Source organism: Indicator indicator, chromosome 1 (genome assembly GCF_027791375.1).
Source record: "Indicator indicator isolate 239-I01 chromosome 1, UM_Iind_1.1, whole genome shotgun sequence".
Taxonomy (NCBI): Eukaryota; Metazoa; Chordata; class Aves; order Piciformes; family Indicatoridae; genus Indicator; species Indicator indicator.
Genome location: NC_072010.1, coordinates 92435686 through 92456609, shown reverse-complemented (window position 1 = coordinate 92456609; position 20924 = coordinate 92435686). Strand labels below are relative to the sequence as shown.

Sequence of the window (20924 nt, the reverse complement as noted above, 5' to 3'; positions counted from 1 at the left end):
TGGGCCCTTGGAGAAGGTTAAAGCAGTGCCCATGAAGGGCACCCTGAAGCCAATTTTTACCTTGCGAGCGTGCTCACTTCTGAGACTTGTCCTCCTCTACCTGTTTGGCACCTGCAGCCTTCGAGCTCCCCACCTGGGGTGAGCAAGATGCCTGAGGTTGGCAGTCCCGAGGCCCAGTGTCCCTGCCCACAGGGGAGGAAAGATGTGCTTTGTCTGCTCTTTTATTAGGGAGACTCTGGCTTAAAAAGTCACTTTTTACAAATGCCATGGCCGGAAGCAGTTAATCAAACATGTCCTCAAACATGCGCTGCCCCATGGCTATGTAAACCTCTTTTTCCTCTGGCGTCATCTGGGCCACCAGCTCAGGGCGTTGGCTCACTTGGCTGTACGTGTGTGGACGCCCAGCCACTGTGACCGTGGGGTCTTCTGCTACCACCTCAAACTCTTCATCCTCCTCTTCATCCTCCAGCCCGTATGTTGTGGTGGCCACAGCAGGAGGGCGGGGAGGAGATTCCTCCTCTGACTCACTGGTCTCGCTCTCAGAGTCACTGGCATTGACACTGGAGAGAGGAGCAGCACCTCCGACCGTAACCGTTGAAGCAGAAGGTGTCTTCTTCTCGTGGATAAGCAGGGCACGCATCACCTCCTCATTGTCATCCAGAGCTGCCCGGCCCTCCTCACGCTCCTGGAAAGCATCCAGATCCCGGCCTCCTGCAAAGAGACAGAGAAGAATGATCATTTTCTCAGAGACCTGGGTGATGGCCCTGACGGCTTTCTGGACCCATATTAATTATGGTCAGTGAGCACATTGGGCTGAGTCATACCCTTTCTCCACGTCAGCTCCTCCTCTCCCTTAAAAGGCAAGAGACAGATATGCTTTATTTCATAATAGCAGAGCAAGCATTGGCATTTTCTAGAAGCTGAGGCCTGGAGTTCATTTGTGACCAAGAGCACATCACAAGAGAAGACAACAAACTCATGATGGGCAGGCACTTGGAAAACACCACCCCAAGGAGGTATCCAACTCAGGCACCTCACAGCTGGGATGATTCACTTTCCATACTGTGGAGCAGAAAGCGGTCCTTGGGTCCTAAATCTGGCCTTCCAGATACCCAGACTATGCACCTAATGATGACACTTCTCAGAGATATAGCCAAGTACCTCAGTATTGTTTCACAGGTCAACGAGCATAGGCTGTTTCCTTTTGTTTCCAGACTGTATGACCACAGCCTGGAGGACCTGAGGCGATGACCAAGCCCACGGGATGTTCTCAGCACAGACCATAAATACAAACCCTGAACCAGGTCCTGCCCTGCTGAACTCCCCATCTGTAAGGATTAAGACAAATAATCAGATGAATCCAGGCAAACAGGGGAATCCAGGTAGACTGTGGAAATCATGTGGAAACATTTTTTTGCAAGGCATGTAGTGATAGGACAAGGGGTAATGGCTTTAAACTGAAAGAGAGCAGATTTGGATTAGATGCCAGGAAGAAGTGTGGGTGGTGAGGCACTGGAACAGGTTGCCAAAGAGGCTGTAGTTATCCCATCCTTGGAAGTGTTCAAGGCCAGCTTAGAGCTTTGAGCAACCTGGCCTAGTTGAGGTGTCCCTGCTTGTGGCAGTGGCATTGGAACTAGATGATCTCTAAGGTCTATTCCAATCCAATCCATTCTATGATTTAAAGTAGCTGTGTTTGGTAAGCTCAAAGGTGCTACCTATCAAGCAGGAAGGGAAACAGCTCATTACAGGAACATGGTGTTGGTACCGAACAGAATCTCATGAAGCAGTTTACCGCCTGCAGCCAAGCTGTGCAGCATAGCATGGAAGGCTCCATTAAAAGAGCTCCTGCTCTCCAAGCTGAAATGCAGCCCAGCCAGTCTCTCTGGCTCCCTACCTGAACCTCTTATTTGAAGATGACTGCAGCTTCCCATCTCACAGACACATGGCCTGTACTCCTCTTTCAGTATGCTTGGCTGTGCAATAGCTAGGAGGTTTTGACATGAGTTGGGTAGGCAGAGTCTCTGTAGTTCACAGATTCAAAAGGTAAAATCCTGTTCAGAAAGTGTCATTCTGCAGTAAACTTCTCCTAACCCTCCTCCTAATTTGATGAGAGGAATATGAGCCTACCCAGCAGCAGTAAACCTAGACAGTAGGGAAAACTTTCTTGCACGTAAAGATGATGCCTATCAAGTTGCTGAAGCTGTGGTGATGGTATTTTGCCTTCATACATTAATGCCACTTGTCTGCTTCCCCGAGATCTGGATCCTCATGGTTTCAGTACCACATCCAGGCAGCTGGTACCCAACCACTTCCCCCAGGGTCAAAAATGCACTGGTTACTTTTTCAACTTGAGATGTGAAAACCATGCTGAGAAACAGGTGAACTAAGGAAGTAAATTCAGTATTCAGACTAAAATCCAGGGGAATTTGTAGTCAGCTCCTTTCCTCCGGTAAAATGAAGGCCAAAAGACTCACTTCTAACTTGACTGGACTTGTGTGTTCATTGTAAATACAGCTGTAGTAATGGGTGATGGCTGCAACTACTATTAGTAATGCACTGGCAAAATTCTTAAAGAAAGGAAGAATGAAGGTGTTGTGTTGGCAGCCTTGTGTTCAGCTTGCTGCGTGCAACTGTGGAGCATAAGAGGTTACTGGAGAGCATCTCTATGCAGTAATATTGTAGCTCATCACATTGAGAACTGTGAAGCAACAACAGCCTGGGATAGCTCCACAAAGTCTGACTTTGTGGCTGAGGTGCAGGGCTGTCTCCTTCTTGCATGAACTGTTCCTGCCAGATCCAAACAGTGAATCTTTTCTGTCCATGGTCCCAAGTTTTTGTCTTCCCTGTTAATGTCATCCAAGAACTAGAGAAATGGTTTGTAGCAGCAATTTCAGGCTGTTTCCACAAGTCCCCTCTTTGATCTCCACTAGTGGTGGAGGTTAAGCAGTGATGCCATCATGCTGCAAGGAGACATATTCCCTCCGCCATGCTCCTCAGTGGCATCTGAGAAACATTTATGCTCTGTACACCAAAAGTCATCTCAAGGAGACAATTTAAAACTACAGGTGAACTGAGTGTCTAGCAGAAAAACAGGGTGAGAACTCACTGTAGCTAGTGAATAACAACAACATCTGCTACAGACTGGAGGAGGAGGTTGTTTCAGTTGCCTCACTTTATTTAATTTGGAAAATGTTTTGGGATCCGTATGCTTGAAAGGTGTTTCCTGCAAAGAAGACTTTCTCTTTTGACTATTGCTTCACATCCATTTTCTTCACTCTCACTACACCTAAATACTCCTTTCCTGCACTGGTTCCAGGGTCTCATGCTCACACATGCCATCTTCTCTTCCTAGGACATGAACGGTTTCACTTGATAATCCTCAAGTGACTTGGAATCAGTGAATCAATTGCATTATTGATTCACTGTTGTAAAAATAATAAAAGGTCTCCACTTCCTATTTTTAGTAGATAAGCTTAAATAGCACACTTACCAAAGCAGAGAGTTGCTACTAGTGGTCACAGGAGCTTGACTATTTTCTATGGACAATCTGATCCCAACATGAAGGGAAGTAATAGCAAAGATGATGAGAAACGAAGAGAAAGTAGTAACAACTCACCTGCCATGGTGACAGGCCTTCCTACTGCATCCCCAGTAGCTTTATTTGTGCCATACTCTCCGTATAAAACACTTTTGGGAAAACACTTGGCAAGAAGGCAGCTGGGAGCACAAAAATGCTGCTGGTAGATTTGGTAGGCTTCACAGTGACCAAATGTTCATGTTATTTGTCAGAGGTGACTTACTAGGAAGGCAGCTTTTTAGATGAGACTGAAAGGCCTTTATCCAAAAGCAATAAACTTTCAAGGTGGAAGACAACTAACATTTGTGAAGCATAAACACATTTGTGGGTAATCCAGCTTTACTAACCTAGGTTTCAATCCTGGATCAAAGACATCAGGATTTCTTTACGTTTACCCACAGACAGGTGCTTTGCGCAGCAGAGGGGAGCAGACAAAATCTGGAGTGTAGGGAGCAGCAGCTGTACACACATGAGGGAACATATTTTTGACAGCAGTCTAAGAGCCTCACATAAGCAGAGCAGAATTTCTGCTCTGTGAATGTTCTTACCATCTTTGATCTCATCAGGGTCATAAGCCCCCTGCACTGTGCTTTCCCGTAGCCAAATCGGTCTTTCTCTGGCCGGCTTTCCTTCACTTGTAGGCCGGTTAAGATCCTCCTGGTCCTCCATGCTGATGACAACATTCTGGGTATACAAGTCCTCATATGAGGGTCCTTTTGTAGTCCATGCTTCTCGATGGTGTCCACCTGCAAGGCCAGCTGCAGTTCCTGAACCAGTACCAGCTGCACGCTCCTTGCTACATAAAAATGAAGGAGAGAAAAGCAGAGCGCGCTCAGAGCAAGCCCTTCCCTGGATGGTGTTGCAACACTCAAACTATGATTAGTTCTCTCCCGTGATCTCCACTGAGAACTTGCATTCTCATTTCTAACACATGGTGCCAGGAATTTGCTTGTTTGGGGAACTTGGGGATCTCCAGTGGGAAACCCTACATGTGGCCATGACAACTTCCACAACAGACACTGAAAAAGAACTGGTAGCACTAAAGCTGCTGATGCTCTCACACGAGACAACGTACAGGAATTCCCAGAATATCCTGAAATAAGGGTCACAGCAGCAACACATAGCTGAAGAGTAATCTGGTATTTGGAAAAGTCTCCTTTTCATTTTTTCACAGCAATTTTACACTGTATTAAAAAAAAAAAAGCACTGAGGTTTAAACAAGTCAAATGATAGGCCCAGAGACACATTCCTGCTAAACCCAGCACTTGTGGAGGAGTTAACTCACCATGTAAAACACAGTTCAAACCCTTGCTTGAACTGTGAGTGACAACGTCAGTGGTAAGGCACATCTCCTGTGTTACACAGATCTGTACTATCCACAGACCCAGCCTTGGAAGAAGTAGGTAGTCCAGGCAGAAGAGAATAAAAGATGAGAGAGCATCTTCAAACCAGAGGGCTAAGGCTGGCCAAAGGGCTTTTTGTGATGATGGTTTGTGGGAGGAAGCAAGGCAGAACTATCTTCATTGTGGAAAAGCTGGAGGAAGAAAAATCACTCCCCTTCTTTGCCCTGGTAAGACCTTGTCTGGAATACTGTGTCCAGTTGTGGGCTTCTCAGTTCAGGAATAACAAAGAACTACTGGAGAGAACCCAGAGGAGAGCCACTAAGATAGGAGGTGACTACAGCACCTCTCTTATGAGGGAGAGCTGGGGCTGTTTAGCCTGGAGGAGAGGAGACTGAGGGGGGATCTCATTAATTCTTATCAATATCTAAAGGGTCAGTGTCAGGAGGATGAAGCCAGACTCTTCCCAGTGGTGTCCAGAAACACGACGAGGGGCAATGGATGCAAACTGGAACACAGGAGGTTCCATGTATACAGAAGAAAAGGTTTTTTCACTTTGAGGGTGGCAGAGACTGTCCAGAGAGGTTGTGGAGCCTCTGTCTCTAAAGATGTGTGATTTACTTGAGGTGATCCTGCTCTAGCAGGGAAGTTGGACTAGATGGCCTTCAGAAGTCCCTTCCAATCCCTACCACTCTGTGACTTATGTGAAGGGTATGGTAGTCAAAGCCCTCCTTTTTCTGAGTTGCAGCCAGCACATTTTCCTCCAGGCTCCTTTCAAGCTCAGGAGACTGATGGAGAAAAGAAACATTCCTGCTTGGATCTGATGGAAAGAGGACATCAGGTGGAGTATTTTCTGCACAGTGATGGCAATGAGCCTAAAATACTCTCTGGTCTGTGCTGCTACACATGCACTGATGAGGGAAAGCAGCTGAATGGAAGCTCACTGCTCTCTGGGTGACAAAAGCCAGACATGAGCGTTTCTCTGCTTCGTATTTAATCTTCTCAGAGAAACAGATCTGCTGCAGACTGCACCCATCCTCAGCCATATAATTTCAGTCATCACAGCTAACAGCCCCGCCTGGACTTTTCCCCTTGTCCGGAGCAAATCCACCCACAGGATACTCACAGTGTCTCTGTTCTGCTGCCAGCTGAGCTGACAGAAGCTGTCAGTGAGCACAGTTCAGTCACTGCTATCTACCCAACAACCTTTCCTCCAGCTGTGAAACTTAACATAAGGTTGCAGTTGGAGAAGGCCTGCGTAATGTGTCATCTTTTGTAATTCAGCAGGGACTTAACCACTGCTGATGAGCTAATCCTGATGGATTTTCAGGGGTAAACAGTGAGAGGAAAATAATGTGCATAGGTGACCATCTCTCTTCTCCAGATAAAACATATTAGTGTGTTCAGTTCCAGTTTGGATTGAGGGCTACTCACAGCCTCCCAACAGTGAGCTTGCTGGGGTCTTTTAAGAAAACACATTTTAGCATGGATGCTGCCCAGTTCTATAGTGCAGCCAGCCTGCGTAGGAAAGCTCCACAGCAGCCTTGAATTTTGGGGCAGAAGACTCATGCACATGTATTGCTTATATAACCCAAAAAACCACAGAGAGACCTTCTTCCCAGTACGTTATTTCAAGTGCTGGTACCCTTCAGCTCTCCAAGACAGGCGTGCGTTCTGTGAAAAGCACCACTCTGCTTCCCACACAATAGAAATCTCTAACTAGCGTTTCCCTGACGATTTTATGTAATCCACTTTCCTCACAAGAGACACAATGCAGCTCTCCCTCCCCTCGACTGCATTGTGACAGCTAAACACTCACTAGTGCCAGGAACTGCCTAATAACACTTTTGCACAGAGCTCCCCATAAGTGTGCCTGAAATTTTACTTTTTTCCTACGCAGTATCATTTAGCAGCAAAACACTTACTCCATGACGTCAGGAACGTTTCAGAAATGAAAGTAACAACTCAAGGAGACACCTACAGTACTAATTACTTGAAGACATATAGACAATTTCTGACTACTTTTGGACCCCACTGAGCTTTGCAAACGTGACTCAATTTTCTTCCTTGTTTGTGGAACTACATCTTCCGTGACAGTTTTGGTAGGAGTCAGCAGCCCCTCAAGATTATAAGACCAAGGGGAATACTCCTTAGTACAAGAATACATCTTCTCTCTCTTTACTCATCCCTGGTGAGGCTGGAGTATTGTGTCCAGTTCTGGGCTCCCCAGCCCAAGAGGGACAGGGAACTACTGGAGAAAAGTACAATGGAGGGCCACTAAGATGATGAGGGGACAGGAGCATCTCTCTCATGAGGAGAAAGGCTGAGAAAATCTGGGACTCTTTAGCCTGGAAAAGAGAAGACTGAAAGGGGATCTTATCAATATTTAAAAGGTGGAGGTCAAGAGGATGAGCCTGGGCTCTTTTCAGTGGTGCCCAGGGATAGGACAGGGGGCAACAGGTACAAACTAGAACACAGGAGGTTTCGCATCAACTTAAGGAGAAACTGCTTTCCTTTGAGGATGACAGAGCATGGGACCAGGCTGCCCAGAGAGCTTGTGGAGTCTCCTTCTCTGGAGACTTTCAAAACCCACCTGGACATGTTCCTGTGCGACCTGATCTAGGCGAAGATGCTTTAGTGGGGGGGGGGGGTTGTACTAGATGACCTCTGGAGGTCCCTTTCAACCCCTACCATTCTGTGATCTTACTGTTTGGCAACACTGTTCCAAAGTACAGAATTAAACACCATGTCTCAGGCATCAGCAAAAAGCCAAATGTGCAAGCTGCCTTACAGGCAGCACAGAGCAGATGAAGTTAGCACACTCATAATCTCTCTCTCCTAGATCCAAGATCTGCTTTTTCTCCACCTAGGTCTAGACTTCGCATAGCCATCTTGCAGCCAGGATCTGTAGCAGCTCAGTTGTCTAGATGTGGCTACATTTGCTCTGTTACCCACTGGTCGTTTTTTCCTGATAGAAATCCCTTAATGAGTGGTTAGCCTTTAAAGGTAACATAAATAATCCCTGACATAGCTGAGGTATGGCCCACAGAAACCACACTGTGCAACGTGGAAATGACTTGAAATTTTAATTTCAATCCTGCCCAGACCATTAAGAAAAGGTCTTGCATAATGGGGATAACTCTTTTTGTGCTGTGTTTGAAATAAAGCACTTTCTCACTTAGCTGCTCTTAAGAGCTTCAGCTTTAGAACAGACAACCCATGGTGCTTGACAACATGACCACAGAAAATAATTCTGTGAAGATTTTTGTTATACAAAATCAAGCAATTTTGACATAAGAAAATGGGAGAGGATATTAAAATCTACCTGGTTTAGAAAACCACAGAGAATAGCTTAGGTAAAGCAGATTTATTTTGAAACCTGTGGGGCTAATTCATGCTTTGCCAAGATTAAGAAAATTAATGGCCTCCTAGAAAGATGTAAATGAAGATCTGCCCAGTTTGCCACAGCAAGTGAATGACAATTATGCAATATCAGTGTGGTTGCTTAGAGCTGTAACCCTCCTGGAAACATATGAAATTGCCTGCATCAGTGCAAAGAGATGATGCAGGCACTGTGTGACCTTTTCTATTTGTTTCAGAATCCCGAAATGTCATTTTTGTCAATGATTTCAGACAAAATGGATGGAACAAATAACCCAGGGTTTGGCACTTTAAAAGAAAAAATATCTCACAGCAGTGCTTTCATGCAATTAGCTGCTTTGAATTAATAAGAGTTAATAAATAATTAAATCATTGTATGTGCTGAAGCAAGTTGCGTTGAAGTAAGCACCGATTTATTTCGTCATTCCTCGCACAAAGTAATTAATCATTTACAATGTTTTTAAAGTATTTAAGAGTCAAGTAAGTGGGTGCTGCTATTTAATCATGGGACTGCACCAGGCTTCTGCTGTGATAATTTCCTGTGCACAGAAGGGGAAATGATTCTCTTTTTGTGAGGTTATCCCAGTTCTACTACTCAAACTACAGAAAAGGGTTTTTAAAGCAAAGGCTAGTGATTCAGCTTAGCCATACGGCTTCAAAGACTCCCCATATCACCAAAGACATGTTGAGTGACCTTGGGAAAATCTCTTCCCCTCTCTATATTGCTTCTGTTTTTCTATCAGAATGATGATGAAAATTAGCTACCTTCTTGGCTAGAAAAATGACTATGAATAGACAAAGAATATTTTATTATGTTAAATAGAAAGTGTGTAGAATGAATACATGAGGAACATTCTCTGTCAAGGTTAGTCTGAGAGAAAAGAAGATACTGTATCCTGCTTGCTCTCCCATTAACTAAAGCCAAGCACACCAAGGCACTGTGGGAATGCTTCCCCTCATAGTGCTTTTTCTTTCCCCCAGTGTGTTTAATTAATTTTTTTAAAACATAGAGAAGTGCATCACATTTCACCACAGCTGACAAAGCTGACAGCTCCCCACATCTTTCTGCATTATTTAAACATCATCTGTTTTTGTACAGCTAGGAATGTTCTGACAGTGTCATTTCCCATGGGTAAGAACATTTTAAAGAGTTTTTGACTATAATATGGTCTCATCCCAAAAAGAAGAGGTGTGTAACAAGTATGAGAAAAGCAGAAGAAAAAAATACCCTTATTACAATTAATGTCTCTGAACTAGAATGCAAAGTGTAGAATGCAGATAGCTTAGTTTCAAAAGCTGCATAGAAGCAAAAGGAATAGATGAAAGATGAGGGTTTGAAAGAGAAAAAAAATGTGTAGATGGCACCTTGAGAGCTTTGCCAAACAGCTGCAGTTTGTGTTTCTTAAATACTGAGGCAAGGGCTTGGTATACATACCAGCTACAGCACAGCATGCAGCAGGTAATTTGAGTACCTCACCCCACAGAAAACTACATGCAGGAGGCTGACCAAAAGAACATTCATCTGCCTTTTTTAGTAAAAAATGGTCATGGTCCTTTGTCTCCTTATAAGTCACTCATTCCTTGGGTAATCTGTCAGTTGCCTGCATAGCTGGTGCTGAACAAGTATGTCCTCAATGGAGCCACAGGCTGCATGAGGATTGTAGTGAGGTGGGTCTCTTCTGCCTAGGAACTAATGATATGACAAAGGAAATGACCTCAAGTAGCACCAGAGCAGGTTTAGATTGAACATTAAAAGAAACTTCTTCACTGAAAGGGTTCTCAAACACTGGAACAGGCTCCCCAGGAAAGTGGTTAAATTCCCATCCCTGGAGCTGCTGAAAAGACACAGAGATGTGGTGCTGAGGGACATGGTTTAGCACCAGACTTGGTATGGCTAGGGAGTAGTTGGACTTAAAGGTCTTTTCCAACCGAAATGATTCTAGGGTCTGGGAAAGCCTCACAGAGCAGATGAATGCACTACAAGGAAGGAGCACAGTGAGAGACCAGGTGTGTTCCCACCTCTGCTTTAGGGCAGGAATCTCTGTAGGTTCTGGCTCGAGGATTTCATAGGCTAAGTTAACATCTTCTGTCTCACGAAGCAGAGCATAGATGGGCTCAATCTGCTCGTTAAATCTTGCCACGAGTGTCCTTGCATCCTTTTTGGGCATCGCCGACTCATCTTCTTCCACTTCAGTCTCACAGAAAGTACAACGGAAGGTTCCTAAAACGAGAAAAGTTATTAAGCAGTGGAAGGAAAGCAACAGGCTCAGCTTTTCATGCAGCCTCTCAAACAGCTGTGCTTTATTGTTTTCTTAACTCGACACCAAATAGCTTTTCACCCCCTGACGATCCCTTCCCACACATGGTGTACCTGGTTATTATTTAAGCAGACAACAAAGCAAACACTTTGATGCCATGCAGTGATACCCAGTTGGGTACAGTTTCTCACTCTGAAAAGCCCAGATGGGCTGCAGTACCTCTACTGAGACATCTCCTAATCTCACTCCCTCTTTCTTGCTGCACATTTTAAATGTCAGCTACCACTGGTCTGTGATAAAAAGCTAAACAATGTACTCTTAGGAGTTTGGATATAGTTTGTTTCAGGTGCTTGCACTATTATCTCACAGGTCACATGAACAGGCTAATTCCATGGTGAAGCACAGTGTCGTTTTACACTGCACCAACCATTCTGCAGTAACTGCTGGTATAACCATTTTCACTCTGCAACTGATGCAGAAAAGATAGTTTCTCCTTCTGTTTCAGGGCCAAAACATGCAAATGAAAACATCAAATGAAAAAACTTATCCCACCTAACCCCCACATTAACTTCCTGAAATTAAGAATGACAATGTAAGAAACGTATGAATGGCAATTGAGAATGAACTCGTTACACAGACCTCATCAGGATCTATAAAAATAGGTCAAAAATACAGGCAACTGAAACGGCTGCATAGCGGTGCAGCTACAAAAAAACTACTGAACTCCTGCACAGCAGGCTTTTCAGTTTCATCACTCCATCTGCGAGCAAGACCCTTGGGGCAGTACATGCACAGTAGGACCTTACCATATGGTCCACAGCGAGGCGAGCAGCACAGTGTAATGACTTAGGCTTGTAAGTGCTGGACTGAGAACATACCCCTGTCTCCTCAGAACACTGACATCCAGAGCAATGCTCACAGGCTTCTCAAGTTTCCTTGTCCCTGGGTGATTTTCTTTATTTATCTGTTCTGTGACACCAATACACATCTAGCATTAACTCTCAACAGCCCAGTGAAGAAAGGAAAAGATTTTTTTACTAATAGGGAGCCTAAGGATAGCTCTTATCAGGGAAATGACTAGGTCTAGGTAAGACTTGTCTGGTTGGGGCCCCATCCCTGGAGATATTCAAAGTGGGGCTCGACAGGGCTCTGGGCAGCCTGATCTAGTTGAGGATGCCCCTTGCCTGCTGCAGAGGGGTTGCACAAGATGACCTCTGGAGGTCCCTTCCAACCCAGACCATTCTATGAAATCAGTATTCAAATCAGTAGTGAGGCCTGCTATACAACCAGCGCTGTCAGTCAAAAGAATGGGGATTGCCCAGGGCACAAGGGCATGATATAATGAGACAGGCTGGCAAGCTAGGGCTTCTGGTATCTTGTTTTGCTGCTTACACAGATTTGTTAGTCTTGTCACCTCATTTTTCAGCATACCTCCTTCTCTGCCTGTAATACAGTGATAAAAACAGACCTAGCTTCTTCAGTGATGGCTGTGAGGGCTAGACAACGCTTCCGTGCTTCTTGGAAAACGCACAAAAGCAGTATTTATGACAGGAGATAGATCTGTTGCCTCTCACCACAGTCTGTAGAGAAGCAGTTTTCTACCACAACACCACCCGAAGTAGCTTTTGCTGATCATTATTCATAAGAGTGTATTTTATATGTGGCCTGTAACATGCACACATTTCCTGCAATAAACCATCTCTTTAAGAAAGTTTGTCTTATCTGTATGTGAAATCTAGAGCACCCAACAACAGCAGTATGCAAAGTGAAGGATAAGTGGATAAAGTGCTCTTCTCCCCGATCCAAGCATGAAACATTGTTTATTTTTTCAGGCTGTAAAATCTGCCCCTACTGATTCAAAACCCATGCATTATATAAACTGTCAGTCTGGCAAAAATTGAAGCCAAAGTTTGGTCTCCTTATCCCACATCTGAGGCTATCAGTGTGACACATTGGCAAACAAGTTGAATCAATTTAAAATAATTAGCACATCCTAGTTCCCATAATGGACTAAGTGAACAAACACAGGTTAATGTGGAAAAACTCCCCTCTTTTTACACTCCCTGCCCCCTTCCAAGTCTTGCTGCATCTTCCTGAGACAGCTCAAACTTTTCACGCTTCCATTTCTAAATCCCAAAAGTATTTGCAAAAGATTAAGATCATAGGGAGAATGGTTCCAATTCAGAGCACCAAAAAATCAGAAAGTAAATACAGCTGTAATGAAATGGAACTCCTAAAGCTATCATGGATTTGCTGCATCTTCTACCCCTCAGGGTTCTTAATAATAAAAAAAAAAAGAAAAAAAAAAGAGAGAAAAGTTAATAGTTGAATTATGTAAAGAATCTGGGAATGAGTGAAATGACAAGCTTCCTCCATTAATATGCTAATTTTTTTGAGGTGATGCAGCACTTCACAAGAGGCATATGTGATTAGAGAACTGGGAAGTTGCTTTGCCACAGCAGATGGCATTTACATGTTGCAAAGCATTTTCGTTAGACTTTAAGAGGTCACAGAATGTCACCAGAGCTTTCATGACATGGCACATCACATCAGCAGTGACACATGTTCCTTACAGATATGAATTGCATGTGACAAACATGAAGTGGAGGCCACGCAAAGGCTAAAACAGCAATGCTCCCCCTCCAGCGATGTATTTCTGCCTTCAGCCCTTACACAACTCATAGTGTTCCATTCAAATAGGCTGCATAAACCAGAACAAGCAGATAGCCTGCAGCAAACAGGCATGAGGCTTTCCTGCACCTTGGAAATGCTAATGGAGAAGGCATACATCCTCTCCACACATGCTGAGGCACTTCACAGACTGCTTTGGCTGCACGTTAAAAACCAGAAAGATCTCCTCATTTGCTCTCAGACTCTCTGGGGCAGGTATGCTGGCAATCTGGCTCCCCAAGGCATACTAAGTTTAAAGCAGCTCAAGCTCTGAAGTACAGGGCTAGAATATCTAGAGATAATTCCTAATGACTTGATTTCACTTGAGAGAAGGAAAAGGTCAACCACCCACCCATGCCTTACATGCACAATGTCCAAGCGTGCACACTTCATCTGCTGTAATTAACACATTTAACTGGTTACAGCCTACTGATACTGAGCCCAGGTCCTGCTCACACCTTTCTCAAAGTCTTCAAGCCTTATCTCCATCTCAACAAGGTGTCTTCCTTCCACTCTGCCCTTTGGATAACGTCCCAGAATCACTACTATGATACCTGCAAACTAATTTTCAAACTAAACTTATTTCTATCCATTTCAAACTTAGTGCTGTGCCAAAAACTGTACCTCAGCTCGGCTAGCTTCCATCTTGCTGTTAATCATAGAAGCACAGAATCAAAGAACTGTCGAGGTTGGAAGAGACCTCTGAGATCATCAAATCCAACTGCTTGCCTAGAGCTCACAATCCTACCACTACTGCTCAGCTACTACCACTAAGCCATGCCCCTAAGCATCACATCCACACATCTTTTAAATAGCTCCATGGTGGTGAATCCACCACCTCCCTGTGCAGCCTGTTCCAATGCCTGGGAACCCTTTCTGTGAAGAAATTTTTCCTGATACCTAACCTGAACTGCCCTTGGCACAACCTGAGGCCCTCTAATCATTCAGATATATTTAGAAACCAAGTTGGGAGCAGGTGTTGATCAGTTAGAGAGTACAAGGGCTCTGCAGAGGGACCTTGACAGGCTGGACAGATGGGCAGAGTCCAACAGGATGGCATTTAACAAGTCCAAGTGCTGGGTGCTGCACTTTGGTCTCAACAACCCCCTGCAGAGCTACAGGCTGGGATCAGAGTGGCTGGAGAGCAGCCAGGCAGAAAGGGACCTGGGGGTACTGATGGACAGCCAGCTGAACATGAGCCAGCAGTGTGCCCAGGTGGCCAAGAAGGCCAATGGCATCCTGGCCTGCATCAAGAATAGTGTGGCCAGCAGGAACAGGGAAGTCATTGTGCCCCTGTACTCAGCACTGGTTAGGCCACACCTCGAGTACTGTGTCCAGTTCTGGGCTCCTCAATTTAAGAAGGACATTGAGATACTTGAACGTGTCCAGAGAAGGGCAGTGAGGCTGGGGAGAGGCCTCGAACACAAACCCTACGAGGAGAGGCTGAGGGAGCTGGGATTGTTTAGCCTGGAGAAGAGGAGGCTCAGGGGAGACCTCATTGCTGTCTACAACTACCTGAAGGGAGGTTGTAGCCAGGAGGGGTTTGGTCTCTTCTCCCAGGCAACCAGCACCAGAACAAGAGGACACAGTCTCAAGTTGTGCCAGGGGAAGTTTAGGCTGGAGGTGAGGAGAAAGTTCTTCGAGGAGAGAGTTGTTAGACATTGGAATGTGCTGCCCAGGGAGGTGGTGGAGTCACCATCCCTGGAGGTGTTCAAGAGGGGATTGGACGTGGCACTTGGTGACACGGTTTAGGGGTCATGAGGTCTTGGGTGACAGGTTGGACTTTGATGATCCTTGAGGTCTTTTCCAACCTCATTGATTCTGTGAAACTGCTGTCACACTCACCACTCCTCCTTTTGCAAGGCTCAATAAGCCACACATTTTCCTTTGCCTTTTAAAACTGTTCACCCGTTCCTCCAACCATGCTATCAGCCTTGTGCTGGCCACTTTCTCCAGCTTGCTCTCATCCTTCTGCTGTAAAGCTGGAAGTACATACAAGTGTCCAGTTCTCCCAAAACCCCAATGGCATTAGTGCTTCTCCGATAGCCACTGAGATCTTTTAAGATGAGAATGTAACAGATCATGAAAGTGCTGCCTCAATTATCACAAGGTCTAGCAACGTTCCCAGATCTTTCTTCCTCCTTTGAACAGTTTCCAGCTGATGAACTCCATCTTTATAGGAGACATTTGCATTAGATGCCAGGTGCATGACACACTATAATCTTTCAGCTCATTTTTATTCCTCCAGCCTTTGTCCTAATCCAATTCTTTATTCTTGACTGCGTCACCAAACATTAAGCTAATTTATTTTCAAATTCTCCCACCACCTCCTTTCAGAAGTAGCATTATTACCATTACATGGAGAGTGAGATCAGGCACAGATGGCACAATTTGAGAAGTATCTGCTGATTTGAGCAGCACTTGATTTGAGATGCCTAAGAAATGCTTTTCTGAAACTTCTGCTTCACAAAAGAGTATGTAGTATTTTTACCAACCTTCTTCCACATTCTAGAATCAAGCATCTTAAGTTAGGTACAACAGCTAATAAGTGCCTTGGAGAAGTTTAACTCAAAATTACTAGTCCAATACAACAGACAAACTCAGCTGGCCTGGAGGATCAGATCATGTTCCTGTGACTATTACAGCCATGTGCTTCAAGTATTTCCCTCAGTACTACCCTTGCATGTTTTTCCTTCTTCTGCAGCAAGCCAGACAAAAAGTGCATTATATGTGTCCAGCTCCTCTCTCTCACTGAACAAAGCACATTTTTGTTGGGAAAATCAAAAATTATGTTGCAGAGAAAAAGTTACAGGATGCATAAGCAGCTTCGATTTCAGCACTTCCTAGCCAAAAGTGCTTAATTCGAGAGACTTATAAATTCTCCATTTCCTAGGTGCCTACTAACAGGAAACTGGACAAGTTGTGCTGACAGCCACATGGTTAATCTGCAGACCTGAAGCCCTCAGTTCTGCACAAGCCTCTACCATCTGACTCAATGAAAAGGATAACCTGCTAGTGCTGCATGGGAAGCAGAATGTCTTGTCAGCTTGCTTCCTGGCAACAAAGGGAGAATGAGAAGGAAACACCTAGCATTCTGCTCTATCTTCTACAAAGAGATGTGCTTTGTAAACCTGCTATCCTACCTGCTAGCTCCAAGCCTAAGATTTCCTACCCAGCTCCTCCTATCTGCTCCCTACTTGGAGGGCCCTATTCTCCCTTGCTAGCAAGTCTTGGTGTATCTTGTCCTGCTTTCTCATCCTGGATTCCTCTCACTTCTCAGACTTCTCTGCCCACCCTTCTTTTCCTGGGCAATTTTTTTCCCAGATGCAGCCTTTTCCTACTCCCAAGCCTCCCTGCCCCATGCTCTTTGATCAGCTAATTGTGCTTCTTAATTTGAGCCCTGGTCATCAGATTAATATCCTGTGTCAAGCCAGATAGCTGGAAGACCTTTTCACAGCACAACCTGTCATTCAGAATAATATAAGACAGGCAAAGGAATACACATTTCTCCACTCTTCTCTTTCATTTTCTTATCAGCCCATTCTTCAATAACGCCAAACTGGTTTTCAATTAAATTTTCTTAAGCAATTTAAACTTAGTCCAATGCACAGAATGGGAAAAACTCAGCATAAAGTATTTGACAAAGTTCTGAATGGACAATTAGAGCAACTCCTACGCCCGCCCTCCACAAATGATCCAAGCTCATGCAATGGAAATACTTAGCAACCCGAGTAAAAGGCATTGCTGTCAGTATAAATTATAATTAACTCTCTTTCATTTCTCATTGATTTTTCAAGATTTAGAGGACTGTTTACAACAGCACCTACAGCATTTCTCTCCTGAATCATTAAAGACATAAATAGTAGGCTGAATGGCTACAATAGACCTGGATCGTTAGTTACTATAACATACTCCACATTAGAATGTAAGGACTCCCCAGTTCAAGAAGGACAAGGAACTACTGGAGAGAGTCTAGTGGGGATCCACTAAGATGATGCAGGGATTGGAGTATCTACTTTAAAAGGAAAGGCTTAGAGACCTGGAGCTGTTTAGCCTGGAGGAGACTGAAGGGGATTTACTTAATTCCTTTCAATATCTAAAGGCTGAGTGTCAAGACAATGGAGCCAGTGTTGGTACATGGACAGGACGAGGGACAATGGATACAAGAGGTTCCACATAAACAGAAAGAAAAAATTCTTCCCTTTGAGGGAGGCAGAGCACTGGAATGAGCTGTCCAGAGGAGTTGTGGAGTTTCTGTCCATGGAAGCATTCCAAACCAGCCTGGACATATTTCTGAGTGATTTACTCTAGGTGATCCTACTCTAGCAGGTGGGTTGGACTAGGTGGTCTTCAATGGTCCCCTCTAACCTCTACCATGCTGTAATTCTGTGATACTCACTTGCTAGAAGTAGCGACCTGAGGGGTTAAATGGAAGCAAAGGCAGTTTTAGTGACCTTAATGGATGGCGCTAGTAACAAAAGTAATTGTTAAAACAACTGATTAAGTGCATTAGTGATAAAGCAGATTAGATTGTAGAAGCAGTTGATCTTTAGTGACTCCCAGAGTTACATGGGAGTCACTAAAGGGATTCTCAGGCCTCATTAAACTGTCCTCAGCATCTCAATAAGAAAGTCTCTCAGTGTGTCTGAGCGGGAGACACACTCCTGCCCCAGCAAAACTGCCATCTGTTTTATCAGATAGTTTTCCCTGACCCCACTGCTCTTTTCTCCTCGTATTGGAGTTCTATAGTCCCAAGAACATTTGTATTCACATTTGACTTCCAAAACCCCAGCTGTTTCAGGCAAAAAATAGAGAAACCCACCAATAAAACCTGTCTCTAGAACGCCACGGCAATACCATTCTCGCTTGCAAGGACTTCAGTGTTTCTACACACACATTAAAAGAGCCAATTACAGAGCACAGTGCGTTACATAAAACATAACGCCACATCTCATCCTTCTGAGACAGGTTTTATGGTCCACTGGATCTCAAGCACTTAAGGACGCTCGGCAGCCCAGGCCTGACTGCAGTACTCTATCTTGAAAGCATACACAGAAAGTGCACGGTTTTATACTAGTCCTGTTTAGGATAGTCCACAGCAGATGCTGTTGTCAGAGCTTCTTATGATATAAGGACAAACACTGGACCATGTGTCGGCATTTTGGGAAGACTTGCTAACCCCCCTTCTAGAGTAAAACATACAGCTTTGCTCCTGAAACCCCAAATGTATTGACTGCACCCCAACACTCTGAAAGATCTTGTTTTTAAATTTCTGACTATAGAGAACACGTTGCAAGTGAGAAACGTGACGATGGGCAGAGACTGTGATAAGCGCAAATCCAGAACATGTCACTGATGTCTGAAAGAAGCAAACTGAAAAGAACACAGGATGATGCTGCCCAGAGGAGATGGTCAGTGCAGTGGCTGTAGTTTGAAGCTGAGTACCCAGCACCCCCCAGAACAGCACTGCAACCAAGTCATGACACTCACCAGATGAAGCCTGAGCAGATGTGAGCTGCTAAATACAGCATCCTGCTCCCAGAACCGACAGCTCTCTCCATGACAAGCTAACAAAGTACAGCATCTCCTCTATTCCTCGCTTCCTTTCCTGAAGAGGTACTACCAGCTAAATACAATTAGAATTATAGGCAGGAAGGATAGCAACAGCCAATACTAAAGGTTGCCTGACGTAGCCTGTTATCAGATCCTGAACTGAAATTTGCTATAACATCTTCTCTATCACAATTTTGCCTCAGATGAGTGAGGAAGCATGTGCAGTGCCCGCTTATAAAATGTCAAGCACAGCAGTTCAGCTCAAAACAGAGCTAGGAACAAATGTAACTAAGATTGTTATCTAAAGAGAGGTTTTAATCTCTTGATGAACTTTTCGGCAGCATCTGAATTCGTAAGAAAGTTGTGTTATCTACTGTTTACAAATGGGATCAAGACCCCAAAATGAAGGGGAAAAAAACTTATTTCCTTTTATTTTTGTATGAATCATAGAATCACAGAATGGTAGGGTTTGGAAGGGACCTCCAGAGATCATCTAGTCCAACCTGACTTCTAAAGCAGGTTGTATGGGAACATGTCCAGGCAGCTTTTCAAAGTCTCCGAGAAGGAGACTCCACCACCTCTCTGGGCAGCCTGGTCCAGTGCTCCAGCAGCCTCACAGGAAAGAATTTTTTCCTTAAGTTCAAGTGAAACCTTTTGTGTTCTAGTTTGTATCTGCTGCCTCTTGACCTATCTCTGGGCAGCACTGAAAAGAGCACAGCCCCATCCTCTTGACCTCCACCCTTTAGATATTGATAAGCATTGATAAGATCCCCTCTCAGACTTCTCTTTTCCAGACTAAAAGAGCCCTAGGTCTTTCAGCCTCTCCTGCTAAGAGAGATGCTCCAGTCCCCTCATCTTTGTGGCCCTCCGATGTACTCTCTCCAGTACTTTCCTGTACTTCTTGAGCTGGGGAGCCCAGAATTGGACACATTACCCCAGGTCCAGCCTCAGCAGGGCAGAATAGAGGTGGAGGAGAACCTCCCTAGACCTGCTGGCCACACACTTAATGCAGCCCAGAATACTGTTGGCCTTCTTGGCCATGAGGGCACATTCCTGGCTCATGGTGAGCTTGATGCCCAGCAGCATTAAATCTGTCTCCCAGCATTAGATCCAGTTTCTCCCAGGTCTGTATGTATTCTAGCATAAATTCTACTGAATCAACAGCTTTAAGAGACTGATACTTTTCACTATCACACCATGAGGTTTTAAGACAGGTTTCTGCAAATTAGAGAACAAGCAAGATCATTAACCTGCAAACAGCTTGTTTGCACTGACTAAAGGGGACTGTAAGGTTGAGGTCTGCACAGAATTCAGCTGCTTGGCTCGTGTAACAGATCTGAATAGCAGGTTTATATACTTCTATCCTTCAAATCACCCTTCAGAAAAGGTTTCTTTTATAAATTCTCTAAGTACAAAACCCAGTATTTGATCATACAACTCAACACCATTTCGTAATATATGCACACCAAGATATAGCTCTGGCTTTTGAGTACCCGATTTTGTGCCTTAATAATGGTTCTTAAACATTTTCCTTTTCTAATATAGATTCAGAGTATTGAATTGTCCACCAGGTATTGAACAGAGAGCAAACATTTCGTTTGGGATTAATGTCCATCAGTTTCTTTTCAAAGCTTCTATTATTGTAATATAGATGTGGCAGATATAGCGTTTAAGGGCACTTTTGCAGTGGCACTATTTCTGATTTGGATGAAGTAATTCTGACAGAAATGCCTTCAGGACAGTTCAAACTTACCAACTTACCAACAGATGAAAAATTATCAAAACAATTTATTAAAAAAAAAGAAAAAGAAAAAATGAAAAAAGAAAAAGATGGCAACTTATAGCAACAACAACAAAATACTCTTAAACACGCAATAGGATTAGCAAAAGATAAAAAAAAATCTATTTTATAATTGCCATTAACCAGTGCCTCACTATAATCAGAAGGAAATGTCACTTAGCCAGTGCATATGTTCATGTATTATTTATTCTCCCTGAGAGCAGTGTGTAAATGTATAAAAATTGAGGGACTGGCAGTCCTGGAAACAGAAGGTCTCTCTGTTAATCTGCAGAGCAGATTTCACTCAGTTATGCAGTTACATTATCCTAGGCATAATGTGGAAAAACGGTGGTGCTGGAATGTTA

At 44.2% G+C, this 20924-nt stretch overlaps 1 protein-coding gene across 1 annotated transcript in view; it reads right to left on the bottom strand.

Annotated features, from left to right (window-relative positions):
• Positions 1 to 280: 280 nt before the first annotated feature.
• Positions 281 to 20924, bottom strand: part of GTF2E1 (general transcription factor IIE subunit 1) — a 56302-nt gene continuing 35658 nt past the window's right edge. Inside the window, exons 2-4 of the mRNA XM_054386569.1 lie at positions 10318 to 10519; positions 4126 to 4373; positions 281 to 711 (exon numbers count right to left, since the gene is read on the bottom strand). Coding sequence (XP_054242544.1) covers positions 281 to 711; positions 4126 to 4373; positions 10318 to 10519 — 881 coding nt within the window. The remainder of the gene's footprint in view (positions 712 to 4125; positions 4374 to 10317; positions 10520 to 20924) is intronic.